General features: G+C 39.8%; 1 protein-coding gene across 1 annotated transcript in view; it reads left to right on the forward strand.

Annotated features, from left to right (window-relative positions):
* LOC129254877 (protein dispatched homolog 1-like) overlaps window positions 1-19,702 on the forward strand; it is a 65,008-nt gene extending 45,306 nt beyond the window's left edge. The window contains exons 2-4 of the mRNA XM_054893415.2: window positions 12,817-12,940; window positions 14,737-14,941; window positions 15,906-19,702. Of these exons, the coding sequence (XP_054749390.2) occupies window positions 12,817-12,940; window positions 14,737-14,941; window positions 15,906-18,460 (2,884 nt within the window). The 3' untranslated portion in view covers window positions 18,461-19,702. The remainder of the gene's footprint in view (window positions 1-12,816; window positions 12,941-14,736; window positions 14,942-15,905) is intronic.
* Window positions 19,703-22,866: the final 3,164 nt, after the last annotated feature.

Here is a 22,866-nt window from a genome sequence, read left to right on the forward strand (position 1 = left end):
GCTTAAATCAAGGTTCCCCAGAGCTATCTACCCTTTGGAAAAATTGGTGATGCCGAAAAAATGTCTCTGCCGGGAATCGAACCCGGGCCCCCAGCTTTGAACGCCGGTGCCTTAACCACTAGACCACAGAGACGGGTAAGTGGCTAGGGCGACCCCGATCCGATTGACCGTCAGATAGACAGATTTTCGATACTACACCAATTATAATTTCCTTTGTCGGGTGAAGGTGGGTTTTGAACAATGACAAGCCGCCATGCCTCAGCTGGATCAAAGCTATTGCTTTGATACAGTACACGTATGGGAGAAAGTATACAGATGTGTAAAGTTATACATGTACAACAGCATTGGCAACTCTTTTTATTTAAATATTGTAAAGAAATGGATGAAGAGAACAATGGTAGGCGTAGCTTAAATCAAGGTTCCCCAGAGCTATCTACCCTTTGGAAAAATTGGTGATGCCGAAAAAATGTCTCTGCCGGGAATCGAACCCGGGCCCCCAGCTTTGAACGCCGGTGCCTTAACCACTAGACCACAGAGACGGGTAAGTGGCTAGGGCGACCCCGATCCGATTGACCGTCAGATAGACAGATTTTCGATACTACACCAATTATAATTTCCTTTGTCGGGTGAAGGTGGGTTTTGAACAATGACAAGCCGCCATGCCTCAGCTGGATCAAAGCTATTGCTTTGATACAGTACACGTATGGGAGAAAGTATACAGATGTGTAAAGTTATACATGTACAACAGCATTGGCAACTCTTTTTATTTAAATATTGTAAAGAAATGGATGAAGAGAACAATGGTAGGCGTAGCTTAAATCAAGGTTCCCCAGAGCTATCTACCCTTTGGAAAAATTGGTGATGCCGAAAAAATGTCTCTGCCGGGAATCGAACCCGGGCCCCCAGCTTTGAACGCCGGTGCCTTAACCACTAGACCACAGAGACGGGTAAGTGGCTAGGGCGACCCCGATCCGATTGACCGTCAGATAGACAGATTTTCGATACTACACCAATTATAATTTCCTTTGTCGGGTGAAGGTGGGTTTTGAACAATGACAAGCCGCCATGCCTCAGCTGGATCAAAGCTATTGCTTTGATACAGTACACGTATGGGAGAAAGTATACAGATGTGTAAAGTTATACATGTACAACAGCATTGGCAACTCTTTTTATTTAAATATTGTAAAGAAATGGATGAAGAGAACAATGGTAGGCGTAGCTTAAATCAAGGTTCCCCAGAGCTATCTACCCTTTGGAAAAATTGGTGATGCCGAAAAAATGTCTCTGCCGGGAATCGAACCCGGGCCCCCAGCTTTGAACGCCGGTGCCTTAACCACTAGACCACAGAGACGGGTAAGTGGCTAGGGCGACCCCGATCCGATTGACCGTCAGATAGACAGATTTTCGATACTACACCAATTATAATTTCCTTTGTCGGGTGAAGGTGGGTTTTGAACAATGACAAGCCGCCATGCCTCAGCTGGATCAAAGCTATTGCTTTGATACAGTACACGTATGGGAGAAAGTATACAGATGTGTAAAGTTATACATGTACAACAGCATTGGCAACTCTTTTTATTTAAATATTGTAAAGAAATGGATGAAGAGAACAATGGTAGGCGTAGCTTAAATCAAGGTTCCCCAGAGCTATCTACCCTTTGGAAAAATTGGTGATGCCGAAAAAATGTCTCTGCCGGGAATCGAACCCGGGCCCCCAGCTTTGAACGCCGGTGCCTTAACCACTAGACCACAGAGACGGGTAAGTGGCTAGGGCGACCCCGATCCGATTGACCGTCAGATAGACAGATTTTCGATACTACACCAATTATAATTTCCTTTGTCGGGTGAAGGTGGGTTTTGAACAATGACAAGCCGCCATGCCTCAGCTGGATCAAAGCTATTGCTTTGATACAGTACACGTATGGGAGAAAGTATACAGATGTGTAAAGTTATACATGTACAACAGCATTGGCAACTCTTTTTATTTAAATATTGTAAAGAAATGGATGAAGAGAACAATGGTAGGCGTAGCTTAAATCAAGGTTCCCCAGAGCTATCTACCCTTTGGAAAAATTGGTGATGCCGAAAAAATGTCTCTGCCGGGAATCGAACCCGGGCCCCCAGCTTTGAACGCCGGTGCCTTAACCACTAGACCACAGAGACGGGTAAGTGGCTAGGGCGACCCCGATCCGATTGACCGTCAGATAGACAGATTTTCGATACTACACCAATTATAATTTCCTTTGTCGGGTGAAGGTGGGTTTTGAACAATGACAAGCCGCCATGCCTCAGCTGGATCAAAGCTATTGCTTTGATACAGTACACGTATGGGAGAAAGTACACAGATGTGTAAAGTTATACATGTACAACAGCATTGGCAACTCTTTTTATTTAAATATTGTAAAGAAATGGATGAAGAGAACAATGGTAGGCGTAGCTTAAATCAAGGTTCCCCAGAGCTATCTACCCTTTGGAAAAATTGGTGATGCCGAAAAAATGTCTCTGCCGGGAATCGAACCCGGGCCCCCAGCTTTGAACGCCGGTGCCTTAACCACTAGACCACAGAGACGGGTAAGTGGCTAGGGCGACCCCGATCCGATTGACCGTCAGATAGACAGATTTTCGATACTACACCAATTATAATTTCCTTTGTCGGGTGAAGGTGGGTTTTGAACAATGACAAGCCGCCATGCCTCAGCTGGATCAAAGCTATTGCTTTGATACAGTACACGTATGGGAGAAAGTATACAGATGTGTAAAGTTATACATGTACAACAGCATTGGCAACTCTTTTTATTTAAATATTGTAAAGAAATGGATGAAGAGAACAATGGTAGGCGTAGCTTAAATCAAGGTTCCCCAGAGCTATCTACCCTTTGGAAAAATTGGTGATGCCGAAAAAATGTCTCTGCCGGGAATCGAACCCGGGCCCCCAGCTTTGAACGCCGGTGCCTTAACCACTAGACCACAGAGACGGGTAAGTGGCTAGGGCGACCCCGATCCGATTGACCGTCAGATAGACAGATTTTCGATACTACACCAATTATAATTTCCTTTGTCGGGTGAAGGTGGGTTTTGAACAATGACAAGCCGCCATGCCTCAGCTGGATCAAAGCTATTGCTTTGATACAGTACACGTATGGGAGAAAGTATACAGATGTGTAAAGTTATACATGTACAACAGCATTGGCAACTCTTTTTATTTAAATATTGTAAAGAAATGGATGAAGAGAACAATGGTAGGCGTAGCTTAAATCAAGGTTCCCCAGAGCTATCTACCCTTTGGAAAAATTGGTGATGCCGAAAAAATGTCTCTGCCGGGAATCGAACCCGGGCCCCCAGCTTTGAACGCCGGTGCCTTAACCACTAGACCACAGAGACGGGTAAGTGGCTAGGGCGACCCCGATCCGATTGACCGTCAGATAGACAGATTTTCGATACTACACCAATTATAATTTCCTTTGTCGGGTGAAGGTGGGTTTTGAACAATGACAAGCCGCCATGCCTCAGCTGGATCAAAGCTATTGCTTTGATACAGTACACGTATGGGAGAAAGTATACAGATGTGTAAAGTTATACATGTACAACAGCATTGGCAACTCTTTTTATTTAAATATTGTAAAGAAATGGATGAAGAGAACAATGGTAGGCGTAGCTTAAATCAAGGTTCCCCAGAGCTATCTACCCTTTGGAAAAATTGGTGATGCCGAAAAAATGTCTCTGCCGGGAATCGAACCCGGGCCCCCAGCTTTGAACGCCGGTGCCTTAACCACTAGACCACAGAGACGGGTAAGTGGCTAGGGCGACCCCGATCCGATTGACCGTCAGATAGACAGATTTTCGATACTACACCAATTATAATTTCCTTTGTCGGGTGAAGGTGGGTTTTGAACAATGACAAGCCGCCATGCCTCAGCTGGATCAAAGCTATTGCTTTGATACAGTACACGTATGGGAGAAAGTACACAGATGTGTAAAGTTATACATGTACAACAGCATTGGCAACTCTTTTTATTTAAATATTGTAAAGAAATGGATGAAGAGAACAATGGTAGGCGTAGCTTAAATCAAGGTTCCCCAGAGCTATCTACCCTTTGGAAAAATTGGTGATGCCGAAAAAATGTCTCTGCCGGGAATCGAACCCGGGCCCCCAGCTTTGAACGCCGGTGCCTTAACCACTAGACCACAGAGACGGGTAAGTGGCTAGGGCGACCCCGATCCGATTGACCGTCAGATAGACAGATTTTCGATACTACACCAATTATAATTTCCTTTGTCGGGTGAAGGTGGGTTTTGAACAATGACAAGCCGCCATGCCTGAGCTGGATCAAAGCTATTGCTTTGATACAGTACACGTATGGGAGAAAGTATACAGATGTGTAAAGTTATACATGTACAACAGCATTGGCAACTCTTTTTATTTAAATATTGTAAAGAAATGGATGAAGAGAACAATGGTAGGCGTAGCTTAAATCAAGGTTCCCCAGAGCTATCTACCCTTTGGAAAAATTGGTGATGCCGAAAAAATGTCTCTGCCGGGAATCGAACCCGGGCCCCCAGCTTTGAACGCCGGTGCCTTAACCACTAGACCACAGAGACGGGTAAGTGGCTAGGGCGACCCCGATCCGATTGACCGTCAGATAGACAGATTTTCGATACTACACCAATTATAATTTCCTTTGTCGGGTGAAGGTGGGTTTTGAACAATGACAAGCCGCCATGCCTCAGCTGGATCAAAGCTATTGCTTTGATACAGTACACGTATGGGAGAAAGTATACAGATGTGTAAAGTTATACATGTACAACAGCATTGGCAACTCTTTTTATTTAAATATTGTAAAGAAATGGATGAAGAGAACAATGGTAGGCGTAGCTTAAATCAAGGTTCCCCAGAGCTATCTACCCTTTGGAAAAATTGGTGATGCCGAAAAAATGTCTCTGCCGGGAATCGAACCCGGGCCCCCAGCTTTGAACGCCGGTGCCTTAACCACTAGACCACAGAGACGGGTAAGTGGCTAGGGCGACCCCGATCCGATTGACCGTCAGATAGACAGATTTTCGATACTACACCAATTATAATTTCCTTTGTCGGGTGAAGGTGGGTTTTGAACAATGACAAGCCGCCATGCCTGAGCTGGATCAAAGCTATTGCTTTGATACAGTACACGTATGGGAGAAAGTATACAGATGTGTAAAGTTATACATGTACAACAGCATTGGCAACTCTTTTTATTTAAATATTGTAAAGAAATGGATGAAGAGAACAATGGTAGGCGTAGCTTAAATCAAGGTTCCCCAGAGCTATCTACCCTTTGGAAAAATTGGTGATGCCGAAAAAATGTCTCTGCCGGGAATCGAACCCGGGCCCCCAGCTTTGAACGCCGGTGCCTTAACCACTAGACCACAGAGACGGGTAAGTGGCTAGGGCGACCCCGATCCGATTGACCGTCAGATAGACAGATTTTCGATACTACACCAATTATAATTTCCTTTGTCGGGTGAAGGTGGGTTTTGAACAATGACAAGCCGCCATGCCTCAGCTGGATCAAAGCTATTGCTTTGATACAGTACACGTATGGGAGAAAGTATACAGATGTGTAAAGTTATACATGTACAACAGCATTGGCAACTCTTTTTATTTAAATATTGTAAAGAAATGGATGAAGAGAACAATGGTAGGCGTAGCTTAAATCAAGGTTCCCCAGAGCTATCTACCCTTTGGAAAAATTGGTGATGCCGAAAAAATGTCTCTGCCGGGAATCGAACCCGGGCCCCCAGCTTTGAACGCCGGTGCCTTAACCACTAGACCACAGAGACGGGTAAGTGGCTAGGGCGACCCCGATCCGATTGACCGTCAGATAGACAGATTTTCGATACTACACCAATTATAATTTCCTTTGTCGGGTGAAGGTGGGTTTTGAACAATGACAAGCCGCCATGCCTGAGCTGGATCAAAGCTATTGCTTTGATACAGTACACGTATGGGAGAAAGTATACAGATGTGTAAAGTTATACATGTACAACAGCATTGGCAACTCTTTTTATTTAAATATTGTAAAGAAATGGATGAAGAGAACAATGGTAGGCGTAGCTTAAATCAAGGTTCCCCAGAGCTATCTACCCTTTGGAAAAATTGGTGATGCCGAAAAAATGTCTCTGCCGGGAATCGAACCCGGGCCCCCAGCTTTGAACGCCGGTGCCTTAACCACTAGACCACAGAGACGGGTAAGTGGCTAGGGCGACCCCGATCCGATTGACCGTCAGATAGACAGATTTTCGATACTACACCAATTATAATTTCCTTTGTCGGGTGAAGGTGGGTTTTGAACAATGACAAGCCGCCATGCCTCAGCTGGATCAAAGCTATTGCTTTGATACAGTACACGTATGGGAGAAAGTATACAGATGTGTAAAGTTATACATGTACAACAGCATTGGCAACTCTTTTTATTTAAATATTGTAAAGAAATGGATGAAGAGAACAATGGTAGGCGTAGCTTAAATCAAGGTTCCCCAGAGCTATCTACCCTTTGGAAAAATTGGTGATGCCGAAAAAATGTCTCTGCCGGGAATCGAACCCGGGCCCCCAGCTTTGAACGCCGGTGCCTTAACCACTAGACCACAGAGACGGGTAAGTGGCTAGGGCGACCCCGATCCGATTGACCGTCAGATAGACAGATTTTCGATACTACACCAATTATAATTTCCTTTGTCGGGTGAAGGTGGGTTTTGAACAATGACAAGCCGCCATGCCTCAGCTGGATCAAAGCTATTGCTTTGATACAGTACACGTATGGGAGAAAGTATACAGATGTGTAAAGTTATACATGTACAACAGCATTGGCAACTCTTTTTATTTAAATATTGTAAAGAAATGGATGAAGAGAACAATGGTAGGCGTAGCTTAAATCAAGGTTCCCCAGAGCTATCTACCCTTTGGAAAAATTGGTGATGCCGAAAAAATGTCTCTGCCGGGAATCGAACCCGGGCCCCCAGCTTTGAACGCCGGTGCCTTAACCACTAGACCACAGAGACGGGTAAGTGGCTAGGGCGACCCCGATCCGATTGACCGTCAGATAGACAGATTTTCGATACTACACCAATTATAATTTCCTTTGTCGGGTGAAGGTGGGTTTTGAACAATGACAAGCCGCCATGCCTCAGCTGGATCAAAGCTATTGCTTTGATACAGTACACGTATGGGAGAAAGTATACAGATGTGTAAAGTTATACATGTACAACAGCATTGGCAACTCTTTTTATTTAAATATTGTAAAGAAATGGATGAAGAGAACAATGGTAGGCGTAGCTTAAATCAAGGTTCCCCAGAGCTATCTACCCTTTGGAAAAATTGGTGATGCCGAAAAAATGTCTCTGCCGGGAATCGAACCCGGGCCCCCAGCTTTGAACGCCGGTGCCTTAACCACTAGACCACAGAGACGGGTAAGTGGCTAGGGCGACCCCGATCCGATTGACCGTCAGATAGACAGATTTTCGATACTACACCAATTATAATTTCCTTTGTCGGGTGAAGGTGGGTTTTGAACAATGACAAGCCGCCATGCCTCAGCTGGACCAAAGCTATTGCTTTGATACAGTACACGTATGGGAGAAAGTATACAGATGTGTAAAGTTATACATGTACAACAGCATTGGCAACTCTTTTTATTTAAATATTGTAAAGAAATGGATGAAGAGAACAATGGTAGGCGTAGCTTAAATCAAAGTTCCCCAGAGCTATCTACCCTTTGGAAAAATTGGTGATGCCGAAAAAATGTCTCTGCCGGGAATCGAACCCGGGCCCCCAGCTTTGAACGCCGGTGCCTTAACCACTAGACCACAGAGACGGGTAAGTGGCTAGGGCGACCCCGATCCGATTGACCGTCAGATAGACAGATTTTCGATACTACACCAATTATAATTTCCTTTGTCGGGTGAAGGTGGGTTTTGAACAATGACAAGCCGCCATGCCTCAGCTGGATCAAAGCTATTGCTTTGATACAGTACACGTATGGGAGAAAGTATACAGATGTGTAAAGTTATACATGTACAACAGCATTGGCAACTCTTTTTATTTAAATATTGTAAAGAAATGGATGAAGAGAACAATGGTAGGCGTAGCTTAAATCAAGGTTCCCCAGAGCTATCTACCCTTTGGAAAAATTGGTGATGCCGAAAAAATGTCTCTGCCGGGAATCGAACCAGGGCCCCCAGCTTTGAACGCCGGTGCCTTAACCACTAGACCACAGAGACGGGTAAGTGGCTAGGGCGACCCCGATCCGATTGACCGTCAGATAGACAGATTTTCGATACTACACCAATTATAATTTCCTTTGTCGGGTGAAGGTGGGTTTTGAACAATGACAAGCCGCCATGCCTCAGCTGGATCAAAGCTATTGCTTTGATACAGTACACGTATGGGAGAAAGTATACAGATGTGTAAAGTTATACATGTACAACAGCATTGGCAACTCTTTTTATTTAAATATTGTAAAGAAATGGATGAAGAGAACAATGGTAGGCGTAGCTTAAATCAAGGTTCCCCAGAGCTATCTACCCTTTGGAAAAATTGGTGATGCCGAAAAAATGTCTCTGCCGGGAATCGAACCCGGGCCCCCAGCTTTGAACGCCGGTGCCTTAACCACTAGACCACAGAGACGGGTAAGTGGCTAGGGCGACCCCGATCCGATTGACCGTCAGATAGACAGATTTTCGATACTACACCAATTATAATTTCCTTTGTCGGGTGAAGGTGGGTTTTGAACAATGACAAGCCGCCATGCCTCAGCTGGATCAAAGCTATTGCTTTGATACAGTACACGTATGGGAGAAAGTATACAGATGTGTAAAGTTATACATGTACAACAGCATTGGCAACTCTTTTTATTTAAATATTGTAAAGAAATGGATGAAGAGAACAATGGTAGGCGTAGCTTAAATCAAGGTTCCCCAGAGCTATCTACCCTTTGGAAAAATTGGTGATGCCGAAAAAATGTCTCTGCCGGGAATCGAACCCGGGCCCCCAGCTTTGAACGCCGGTGCCTTAACCACTAGACCACAGAGACGGGTAAGTGGCTAGGGCGACCCCGATCCGATTGACCGTCAGATAGACAGATTTTCGATACTACACCAATTATAATTTCCTTTGTCGGGTGAAGGTGGGTTTTGAACAATGACAAGCCGCCATGCCTCAGCTGGATCAAAGCTATTGCTTTGATACAGTACACGTATGGGAGAAAGTATACAGATGTGTAAAGTTATACATGTACAACAGCATTGGCAACTCTTTTTATTTAAATATTGTAAAGAAATGGATGAAGAGAACAATGGTAGGCGTAGCTTAAATCAAGGTTCCCCAGAGCTATCTACCCTTTGGAAAAATTGGTGATGCCGAAAAAATGTCTCTGCCGGGAATCGAACCCGGGCCCCCAGCTTTGAACGCCGGTGCCTTAACCACTAGACCACAGAGACGGGTAAGTGGCTAGGGCGACCCCGATCCGATTGACCGTCAGATAGACAGATTTTCGATACTACACCAATTATATATATATATATGTGTGTGTGTGTGTGTGTGTGTGTGTGAAATCATATATGTACAACAGCTTTGGCAACTCTTTTATTTAAATATTTTGTGAAAGAAATGGATGAAGAGAACAATGGTAGGCGTAGCTTAAGTCACGGTTCCCCAGAGCTATCTGCCCTATACATATATATATGTATATATATAAAAGAGGCAAAGTGGTAATGCATTGTACTTAGTTCCAACAGAGTTTATTCTTAAGTCCAAATTTTCGACGTAAAACACACGTCTTCTTCAGGAATACAATAAAGCTCACAGTGACAAGAATTGAAATAATAACATTCATGATTATGGTAGTCATGGAACCGCGCACAAAACAGCATCACCATCATAATAAAAACATACTTGAGGCGCAGGCTGTAAAAATTATTGCGTAAGTGAGGACATCATCATCATTGTTATATCACAATCACTTGTTAATGACGTAACCACAATTACAGAAAATGATCAAGTAATAACAAAGTTCTGGTTATTTGAAATAAGGCTTGAATTTCAATTTCATAAAATGAAGAGGTTGTACAGGCTAGCGTTCAGCCTCACTCGACACTCCGTTTTGTTGACGATCAGCCATGCATTAATAAGTCTTTTGTTAACCGTGCGATAGCTTCTGCGGGAAACCGATGAAAACACGTTTATTTAAAATGAAATTATGGAAATACAAGCATTGTTTCGAGGGAACATAACTTTTTTACTTCTTGACCATTTTCTGTGATTAAGGTATCAAATAAAAGAACAGATATTGAACTGTTTAGCCATGTGGTTTTCTTTTTGAAATTCAGATACCCCCCGCCAAATGAGTTTTTGATATCCTTTCTTCAAATAGTTTTTGCTCCTTCATGCGTGAATGAGGAATAATCTAAATAATTTCAGATAAAAGAGTGGATTCTAAGCTTTGCATTGGTAGGTCATTTGTCTATTTTATTTATAATTAAGTTATGATAAATCATCGCTAAATCTCGGTTTCGTTTTTTGTGGGACGCACTGTATATGAAAATGATGACTATCTTCCTATTCCTCTTCCTAAGCTCGAGATGAAACTTGTCGATATTCCAATCTTAATAAAGGGACAATTCGATTATTAGGAATTCGTGGATATATTATTATCATATTTATTAATCGAAGAAGCCTAATGAGAGCGTGAAATTTGTTGATATTAAGGCCTGAATACTGGAAATTTTAAGTACTTTTATAACTATGAATAGGATGCATAGGTTAATATATTTTTAACAATCGATGCGAGCGCAAATCTCGAATTGAAATTGTTGATCAACTGTCATGGAAAAGGTTTTTTTTTAAGTAGTTTGTTAGAATTAATTTAGAGATATACATAACTCACCTGGATCCGCCTAAAGGGGGCTTGCCATTTTCTTGTTCATTCATTGGCAGAAAAGAATTCTATGCCTATATGATGAGATTTCTGCGTAAATGTAGGGTCTACCTTAAGAAAAGTTGCAATGATAGCTGGAATCATTTCCCGCGCTCTCGGAGATTTCATGATTTAAAAACTAGATGTAAAAACTAAATTTTATATTCAATTCAATTCAATCTTTATTTCACAAATAGGATAAAAATACAAAGAAACATCAAATAATGTGATTAGATAATAAAATGAATTGCGTGGCTTTCCATGAAGGTTATAAGAAACCTGTAAGGCTGGATCGCCAAAACATAGTAAAAACAGAACAATGTTGATAAAAGAAAAACAGAATGTCATATCATTATAATAAATACAATGTAGGAACAGGGAGAAAAACACTTAGAATACAAAAAGACACGAATTGAAAGTGGGGGGGGGGGTAAATACGGTACAAGTAATGCATTGATATCAACTGTGAAAATCAATAATCATTTACTAGAAATTTGTTGTACTGTTTTCTAAAGGAAGATATAAATTGTGAATTAGTTATTATTTGGGGAATCTCATTCCATTGTTTGGGACCTACATAACTCAATGATTTAGCTTCGTGACTAGACTTGATAGACCATAAATGAAATTTATTGGAAGAACGGGTATTATGATTATGAACTTGATTATTGTATTGAAAAAGATCAGAAAAAAGGAGTGGGTAACAACCTCTTCTTGTACTTATACATAAATATTACGAGATCTTGCTTATTAATATCATATATATATAATTAAGGACAGTTTTTTAAATAAAGGTGCGGATGGTGCTAAGTAATGGGAATCGGTAATTATTCTTAAACATTTCTTTTGAATTTTGAATATTGAGTCCAATTCATATGAGGTTACATTGGTAGCCCATGCAGACAATATTGCAATATTTTAAATAAGGGAAAATTATGGAATGGTATAGAGTTATCAGATTTTTATGAAGCAAACTATGCTTAAGTTTGTAAATTAAACCAGTATTCCTACTTATCTTATGTAATACATTTATCATATGGTACTTAAACTCAAAAGATTATCCAATGTGACACATAGAAAGTTAATAGAATTACTTAATTCGATACGTTTATTGTCGATATAAATATGAATATGAGCGTTGTAAATTGGATTAAAATTATTAGATTTGTCAGTATGGGTTCGTGTTAAAGATTTATTTTTTTGAAAATAGATGAATCTAGTTTTATTGATATTCAGGGACAACTTATTTGCTTTTAACCAGTCGGAAACATTTTGGAGTTCATTGTTCAGGATGTGGATGGTATTATTTAAATCTTTAGAAGAATAAAAAAATATTTTGTTTGGTTAATTCGCTGATTTCTGTGTACATTACAATTTTATTTCATTTTTGCACTTACGGAATTATTGGGGGGCAAAACGATATGCTTGACTCTGGTTTTACACCGAACTCAACAATGTTTTATACCGCAGGGACTCCTGTTGCGACACATTTTGGTAAATTACCAACATGTATAGTTACGCCACATTTAAGGTGTTCAATTTACCAAAACGTGGAAATCCAAGTTTTCTACAGATTAGTTAGTTAATAACTTAATATAATTATGTTATATGCTTAATATAGGAGCGCATTGAGCACCTAGCAAGGTGGATACGTGCGCTATACAAATCCTATATTATTTATTACTATTATTATTATCATGTATTATTATAACTGTCGGGCAAGAACTTCACGATGGAAATGATGATTTAACTATGACATCAATTTAAATACATTTCGAAAAAGTTGGTCAGTACGTGACATGAAGTAGAGTATCGTTCTGGTAATGATATTGATGACGTATATTCATGACATTATCCATTCGTGTTGCAGACATGCTCGACTCTTCACGAGGATTCCATGTATTATGATTTTCTTACAAATCATAATGATGGCGCTTCTAACCTTCCTTACTGTTTACATCCACGGACCACCAACATTTGACGATGCATCAAGTGTAAGTAGGCTTTTACATTTTAGAGTACGAGTATGCGTTCGTGTGGGTAGGTGGGGGAGGGATGTATTGCATGCAAAATATCCAACCGTTTAACTGTAGGACATTATTTTGTAACCACAATTTGAATACTGCAAGTTTTTTTTATATATACATAAACACACATACCCACACACACACACACCCCCCACACACCCTTACACACACACACACACACACATATATATATATATATATATACATATATACTTGAAAAGATGCTAATACAGCAAGAAAGCATGGAGGCGAGGCCTGGTCTGCGTTTCTTCAGATTTAATTACGAGCTTCCGGCCATTGATCTGAAGGTGTATTAGAGAAACAAAGGGCCACAATGTACAAATAAATTCAACATGTGAGGATATTACCAAATCATATACATAAAAGCTTACGTGCACATACGATCCCCGCCTCAGATTTATTTTCATTCACTTTTACACTTATATACATATATATATATAAATACCCACAGATCACCTGAATGGTCAAGCATTTACTCTAAAATTCAAGGTAAGAAACCTGCAATTTAGTATATAATACAATTTTCCATAGGAAGACTACATATATTTACGTTCTTGTTATACCTTTTGAACATATATTGTTTAATTATTAGCTCTATGAGGTATTTCTAGGATTGATACAGGGTGTGTGAGGGTGTGTGTGTGTGTGTGTGCATGAATAGGTATGTGAAAGGATGCGCGAGCTAGGGTGTGTGATCATGGTAAGTGTGAGTGTGTGCAAACGCGAGAGTACTTATGTGCTTACAAAGTGTGCGTACTTGTGAATATTAACATAATTTTAATATAAACCGTACATAATAGAAACCAACATCCTGACTAATAAACCTATTTTTATGTTGTACATCATAGTTACATACATATAGAATCTGTCCACATAATATATGCTTAATGTTGTTTTCAGAAGACGTCTGTTTAAATATTTTCATAAGGCGCCTGCCAAACCGTGATTGACTTCAATAACTTTAATTTAACCTTACTCGAGTATCAGTCATGTAGTAACGTTTTTTGTGTGTATATGTATTTGGTAATATCCTCACATGCTGAATTTGTTTGTACAATATAGCCCTTTGTTTCTCTTGTACATCTTTGGATACATGAAGAAGGCCCAAAGGCCGGAAGCTCGTAATTAAGTCTGAAGAAACCCAGACCAGGCGGGGACCAGGATACGTCTCCTTGCTTTCTTGCTGTATTCGCTAGCATCTTTTCAATCATATACGACACAAAAGCACCAACGCAATATTTAGGTCCTTGCTCCTCACACACGCACACATACCCACACACCCCCACACACACAATATATATATATATATATATATATGCACTTCCAAAGGGAATATGGATATCATTAACCTGATCGCCAAATCTATTCCAAGCGTGCAGACAAGGTGAGTTCTTCGATAAAACTATAAAACTATATTTATTTCTCTTCGTTATACGAATGTTGCGTGTTTTCATTGATTAGCACATATTTGACAAAAAAACACCAAAAGCAACATATTAACGAAATTTTGTTATGAAGAAAATGATCATACTCTTTTACATGGCCGACCCAACATACCTTCAAATAGAAAATTGCTCGATCAGCGTGGTCTAGCATAAAATGAGACATTTGTTGAGACATTTTTTTCGCTTGAAAATGAGAGTTTCTAGATTTTATTATTTAACATGATACCAATGCCATACTAAAGATATTTATGTTTTATTTAGAATGATTACATTTTCCATTGTCACATGATTCGACAGGGTATTGAAGCTCGCGGGACTCCAATTCATGACCGCATAATTCCTCTAGAAAACATCTTTCTTGGATCTGACGTTATTTCTCCAAATCCAAACCTTTCCTTGGGTAGTTCTACCATCATGTCTACAGCCAGTGACTTCGATTCTACCACGAACTCAACAATATATACCGCCGGGACTCCTTCGATACCTATTTGTGGAAATCCAAGTAAGTAGTTTACGGATTCGTATGGTTAATGATGTACCCTCAATCACTTTACGATGGAAATGGTGATTTAAATATTATATCAATTCAAATCCATTTTGAAAATGAAAGTGAAAAACTTCGAGAAAAATATTTTGGAGATGGTTTGATAAAAATCTATCAAAGAAAAAGAAAGTTATGAAGTTTCAAGGTTTTTGACATGTGAAGTATAACATGTGACATAAATTCCACAAATTCTATTTTAATGGAACGTGATGAATAAAAATATATTTCTTATTGAAGGGGATATGAAATGATGTGTCTGATGATATATCGGCTACAAAAACATAAAATCTAATTTATTTGTAATTGTTATTTTGTGGAATTATATCGCGCGACGTATGAAGGAGCTGTTTGTCTGTGACGTCATCATGAAATACAAAGTTAAAACATTCATAAGTTTGTTATTATATGACGGATTTTCATCGATCCTTCACCAATTTTCTTTCTAATATTTGTACTTGTATTAAAACCAACTCATTGTCAGGGTGAATTTCCTCTACCTTGTGTCATACTCTCAACTGGCGTACAGTTGTGGGGCTTGGAGCCACCCCCCCCCCCCCCCAGAAAAAAAGTTTCACGATATTCTGAATATTTTGTCATAATCTATTAAAAAGTTAGATTTTGGTATTTCAAACAAGTTCAGAAAATTTGCTCGCTCGCTCTCGTCTTCTTCTGAGAACTTTTGTACCTTCCATCGTGTCTGAATCCTAAGAAATTTTGATTTCGCTACTGATTTTCATGATCTCATCGACCTATTTTACTAAATTGCAATTGATACACTAAAGATCTTAGTATATACTGGGAACGTTCGTACATAGTTTCTACATGTAATTACAATTGCTTAATTGTTGCAATAGGCAATACATGATACAACATTCGTTAAAAGGACATGTGTTCAAACTCTTACAATCATTTATTGTTGCAGGTGGGAGTAGCTTTAGGGCTGTATACGCCCCCTCGTCTTCGACAGTGGAACTCTTAACACTTAAAACTCTACTATCTATGTGCCAACAAGATGACATCTTTGTGCGTAACAGTTCAACTTATGAGACGGTATGCACCAAGTTGTCTGATTCTTCGAACCAATGCTGTCCATCTTGGTCCATCCCAAACTACATAGGCGCCCTAGCCGGGAGGTCCTCTTGTCACGACCTCAAAGCTGATGACGTTACATTTGCCAGAGCACTGCTATCCGAGTGTGCACCATATTATACATCTGGAGCTTTGTCCGCCGATTGTGGATCGGGCGCTGACTGCCCAGAGGTGCCATTGAACTGTACAACTTTCAACGCCATTTACGTCATGCTGTTTGCAAACTCACCGAGTGACTTTTCATTCCAGGTTGCTGAGACGGGAGACCTTTCACTAACCAATTCCTTACAGATTGTTTCGTTAAACTCATCGTTTAGTAATGGACCGCGCATGCTTTATAATGACGCAGCAGACAGACGCTACGTGGACAATGGTATTACTAAAATTGAGGCAATCGGTACCAACAGAGTCACTAAATATTTTCTCATATCAGAACCACTAATGCAGGATCTAATATACGCCGCGATAGGTGGTGCGGTCGTACTCCTGATAATGTGGTTGTATTTAAGTTCATTTTTCATTGCCATTATGGTGATCTTTGAAATAATATTTTCTGTGTTATTGGCATACTTTTTATACTTTGTCGTATTCCGCCTTACTTTCTTTGCATTTGGAAACATGCTTGCTATTATTCTAATATTAGGGGTAGGAGCAGATGATGCATTCATCTTCTACGACATATTTGAAAATTTAAGGAGAAAGCACCCGGATGCTACACAAGAGTTCATTTTAGACAAAACAATGAAGCATGCCTTTCCTACCATGTTTGTCACAAGTTTTACCACAGCATCTGCTTTATTTGTCAATGTTACCAGCTCCGTAACAAATATTCGCCTCTATGGCATTTATGCAGGGACAGTGGTGTTGTGCAATTTTTTGTTTACATTGACTTGGTCTCCAGCTGCTGTCATCATCTATGATAGGCATCTAAGGCTGCTTTTCCAGGCATCATCGACCAGTAAGGAAACAGGTTTCCATAAAATTAGAAACATTTGGCATAAACTGCGGGCATTCTTTCGGCGTATCTTTGAAGTATACCTCCCGGCGCTTGCATTCAAACTTCGTTTTCTTTGGATTCTTATGTTCACTTGTATTTCAATTGGAGCACTCCTTGTTGTATTCTGGCGGCCCCAGCTTAGAGTACCGACTTCAAACACAGAATTCCAAATCTTCACATTGAAGCACCCACTTGAGAGGTATGACCAGTTGTTTAGATCAACATTCGATATCGAGAGAGCTAAATTGGCGCCTTTACAGTTCATTGTCGTCTGGGGCATTGTTCCGATTGACAATGGAGATCCTTTTGATCCTACGAGACGCGGTTACGTTCAACTTGATAAATCATTCAGTCTTGATGACCCCGAATCCCAAGTCTGGTTACTTAATTTCTGCTCGGAGGTTCGACAGCAAAGTTTTTATAGCTCACCATCTGTTGTCTACGAAGACTGTTTCATTGAGAAGATGAAGGTTTTTATGGAAACGCCATGTGTACCCTCAAGTATTGGTACTGACTTCTCACCCTGCTGTAGTCAAACTTCTTTTCCATATTCCGCGGACTTACTGAAATTGTGCGCTCCAAAATACGCAGCGTTCGTCTGCGAATCAATAGGTGGCGGCTGTCCTGCAGCTCTTCCTGGTCTCCGATTCGACTCAGAAAACAACATCAATGCATTTTTTGTCCAGTTCCAGAGCACAACTTTGTCGCAACTGGAATTCGATCCTGCGAAGGACTACTTCGATACAGCTCTTGCTTGGGTAGAAGAAAAGGTTAAAACTGCTCCTGGTGGTTTACAAAGTGGATGGTTTGGAACACATAGTCTTGCACAACCATTTTATGTTGATCTCATCATTAACCTGTTACAAGATACGCCTCTTGCAATTGGTTTATCATTGATCATTGCAATGGCAGTATTGCTCATCACCAACAGAAATGTTCTAATTGCATTTTACGCTACACTGTCAATCGGTGGTGCTGTTATTACATCGGTGGCAATCTTTGTCTTGATTGGGTGGGATCTTAGTGTGTTTGAGTCAGCGTTGATTATCCTAACTGTTGGCCTTGCTACCGATTTCACCATCCATTACGGGGTTGCCTACCGTCTGGCGCCACACAATGACAGGAAGAACCGTGCCCAATACTCTTTATCAAATCTAGCTTCTGCGAACACCATGGCAGCCTTGTCCAGTTTCTTAGTAGGAGCACTTATATTACCAGCCAATGTCTTGATTTTCTATCAACTTGGTATCGCTCTAGAAGTTGCCATCGCCGTAAGCTGGGCATTTGGGACCCTTTTCTTCATACCACTATGTTACGTAGCAGGACCCCAGGGAACTTGCTGTCTAATCAGTTGTTGCTGTCGAAAATCACGTGAAAACAACCAACAGTAATAACTTGAAAATAATGATAGTCAAATATATTTTTTCAAAATGTAGCAGCAGCCTTGAAAAGGTGAGAGAAAAAATATTTTTGTATCAAGAAAAGTAACAAAATAATATTATTCGAGCTTTTTTAATAATTTCGACATTTGAAAAAAAAGGTAAATACTTGTTAAATCAAACTGAACAGAACGAAGAGAATGAGTGTAAAATTTGAAACTGGTTATACATGTATGTTATGCAAAAATAGTAATTTAACATTAAAAACTAAATCTTCTTTGAAGATTCGCCCTTAACCCTTTGTACGCTGAATTAACTATGGGGAGATGATTATAACAATTGTATTTATGATATTTTCTTTGAATCTAGAATTCGACAGGGACCTATCCACGGAGGATTAGTCTATTGTTACTGGGGGTGCTGAGCATTGTCACAGCACCCCCGGTAACAATAGATAATCCTCCGTGGATAGGTCCATGGAATTCGACATTGCATCACTCATATTGATACCTATAGAACTATGATCATTCACGACCTTAAAGGTGAAGTTCAACTTGAAGAAAAGTCTGTTGTAACAATAATAGAAAAAATAAAAAAGAATAATGGTGAAGGTTTGAGGAAAATCCATTATTAGAACTTTGAGTTTTGAATTTGTGACGTCATGAACGAGCAGCTGCCCCATACAAAATACATACATTTCGATTTCTTAATGGTTCGTGGTGACTATTGACCTGATGACGTGTGAAATGGTTCGTCTATTGAAGGTAGGCCCCTACAGTAAAAACAATTTTCTATTTTCTGAGAAAATGACATTTTATTGATTTTTTTCCGATATGCAGGAAAGCTGCTCGCATATGACGTCACAAATCAAATGATTAAAATTCTAATAACTCTTTTTATTTATTGATGGACTTTTCTAAAACCTCCGGCAATATTTTTTATTATTTTTTCTGCTATTTTTACTCACAAAAAAAATGTCAGGGTGAACTTCCCCTTTGATTAGCATATCATGGGTTAAAGAAAAATTCCACCCCAACAAAAGGTTAATTGTAAAAAAAATAAAACAAATTGGATGTCAAATCAGAAAATTATAACATTTTAAAATTTAGCTCAATTACAAAAAACATTAATGTGCAATCATGCATATCATGGTCGGTATGCGGATGAGATGATAGATGACGTCAACCCACTCACTGTTTCTTTTGTAATGTATTATACCAAGAAATATGAAATATATTTTATTTTCTCCTCATTAATATGTTTGTAATCGAGTGTGATTTCTCCCTGAGTGTGTGAAATTGGCATTGTTTTAACCTATATACTGCGGTTTGATGAAAAGTCTCTTAAAGAAATCAAATGTGGAATAAATTGAATTTTCTATATACTTTTACTGTAAGGTTTGCCATGTTTGCTATGAAGGAATACTGTTTATTTCATACTAAATATGCATCATCAGCCACCGCGACTAACGTAGACGCTAATCTGTCATCGCAATATTTATGATCAGAAGGGAGATATGCAAAGGCCTTTAATCCAATCATGTGTCCCAATATAACAATCATGAAATACTGAATTCTATATTTTTTTCATGGCATTTTTAACCTCAATACCTCTTATCATGCATAGCCGTATATGAAAAGAAGAACTGTGTGGGTGACTGAAGAACAGAAAATATGCGAAATGGAATTTACATCATATGCTTTTTAGATAAAGTGGATTTACGGCTTTAGACCGTGACTAGATTTTCGATCTTTTTCAAGAGCTATCTTCATTTATTTTTTTCGGACGAATAAATAAATCAATGACCATGATGGCTATTGGGTTTGAACGTAGTGCGTACAAGCTGTGTGCATTATTACTCTCTTATTTTCTTAGGTCAAACAAACATGTTAACGTATAACAAAATCTTAGTTTCAAGCAGAAAACCTCTTGCACAACATAAAACCTTAAAATATCGTAGTGCAAATATTCAATTGCAATATGCAGGTGCGATGGTTGCCAGGCATGTTATAGCAAGTGAAATATTTTACATGATTTGAATTGTCTGTCTTCATTAGATGTGAAATTCTCCAGTCTGGTAGTCTTTAGTTTTATCCATTTATTTATTGTTGATAGTCAATAAGTCTTGTTGTGCAATGAATTACGCAATTAAGTAGTGAGCAACCTCTTGAGATCGAATAACTTTTAAGGCAAGCATGAAACTTTGCTGCAGTATAAAATTAATTTTTAAAAATTCTTCCAAAATTAAGTTCTCAATGTAGACAAAGTAGCATATTATGCAGAAGTGCTAATTGAATCTTTTTACAATCTATTTTCAAACCTATCTTCCTTTGCCTGTTCTCCTCATTTTGTTTTGCGTTTTCCTTTTCTGCGTCCCCTGAAAGTGAGGCCCGGGCACGTCCCCCCCCCCCCCCTTGATACCCCACTGATCGTTTGTATTAAAAAATGAGAAATTCATAAGAGCTACAACCATTTAACATAATGGCGTACATCACGATATTCTTTGTGAACATCATTAAGGGAATGTATACGAGGAATTCAAGCTACAGATTCTATTAGAAACGCATTTTTAAATCACAAGGATCTTGTAGATAATTTTGATATTGTTTAGCCATTTCTGGAGAAAGAAGACGACCATCCTCTCCCCTACAGCGTACGACGCTGCTAGATATCAAATAATACTGTGAAAATTTAGAATCTTTATGGATGCAATAGAGGCAAATAGGAGAGACGAAGGGTGTCTGGAAAACGAAGACCGAAGACCGAAGACCGGGGACTCATATCACACTCGTGTGAAAGCGTTTGTAGTTCACGCCCGAAGTGTGTACAAAGCAGTGCAAAGTGTATACAAAACACGTGCGCGGGTTAGAATGGACTTTGGACCTTGCCCCGACACATGTTCTCCCATTGACAATGCACGGGTCCCCGGTCTTCGATCTTCGTTTTCCAAACCCGTTGTTGGGTGTCTGGAAAACGAAGACCGAAGACCGGGGATCGCATTCGTTTAGCTAAGATACCACTTATAAATGTCATTATGAAGGCCTCTATTATTCAGCTCAAATTCAAGAATATTCTGATCTAGAATACATTAATGTCATTAATTGGCTGATAATGAAGTCATGTTAATTGCTTGTGTCAATAATTAGTATAGTTAGACCAGTTGAAGCGGGATAGGTCTCCCAGTTTACACCACTATATTCCACTGAGTAAAGTAACAACCTCCAGTAATCAATCAGACCAGTTTCAAATTTCCAGTTAAAGCTTTTAACTCTAGACCAGTAATTTCAGACCAGTTTAATTCTTAACTGGTCCAGTAAAGTGAACTCGACCAGTTAGACCAGTATGCCGTTTTTCCATTTTCCAGAATTACATTCTGTGAACTGGTTTTTCCTTCTTAATTGGCTGACATTAATTTGCAATTTTACTATACCATTGACATAACGCATGTCCCCGGTCTTCGGTCTTCGTTTTCCAAACCTGTTGTTGGGTGTCTGGAAAACGAAGACAGAAGACCGGGGATCGCGTCAATTCGTCTAGCTAAGATAGGCCTATAATATTCAGCACCAGTTCAAGAATATTCTGATCTTGGATACGTCATCAGCTATGATTGGCTGCTGATAAGTTATGGTTATTTGTGTGAATATCATTATCAGCTAGGGCATGATATTAAGGATAACGTACATATTTCACCCACGGAATTCAGCCATTGCAATTCTGAAAACTGTCATAAAACTGAAAACTTGCATACAATACACCTCATACTGCGCAATCACGTACAAGCAGACTCAACTCAACTGGCGTTTGCAGTGCAACTATATTTTACTACCATTGACATTACGCATGTCCCCGGTCTTCGGTCTTCGTTTTCCAAACCTGTTGTTGGGTGTCTGGAAAACGAAGACAGAAGACCGGGGATTGCGTATTCGTCTAGCTAAGATAGGCCTATAATATTCAGCACCAGTTCAAGAATATTCTGATCTTGGATACGTCATCAGCTATGATTGGCTGTGGATAAGTCATGGTTATTTGTCTGAATATCGTTATCAGCTAGGGCATGATATTAAGGATAACGTACATATTTCACCCACGGAATTCAGCCATTGCAATTCCGAAAACTGTCATAAAACTGAAAACTTGCATACAATACACCTCATACTGCGCAATCACGTATTTATGCAGACTCAACTCAACTGGCGTTTGCAACTATTTTACTACCATTGACATTACGCATGTCCCCGGTCTTCGGTCTTCGTTTTCCAAACCTGTTGTTGGGTGTCTGGAAAACGAAGACAGAAGACCGGGGATTGCGTATTCGTCTAGCTAAGATAGGCCTATAATATTCAGCTCCAGTTTAAGAATATTCTGATCTTGGATACGTCATCAGCTATGATTGGCTGCGGATAAGTTATGGTTATTTG

This window comes from Lytechinus pictus, chromosome 2 (genome assembly GCF_037042905.1).
Source record: "Lytechinus pictus isolate F3 Inbred chromosome 2, Lp3.0, whole genome shotgun sequence".
NCBI classification, from domain to species: Eukaryota; Metazoa; Echinodermata; class Echinoidea; order Temnopleuroida; family Toxopneustidae; genus Lytechinus; species Lytechinus pictus.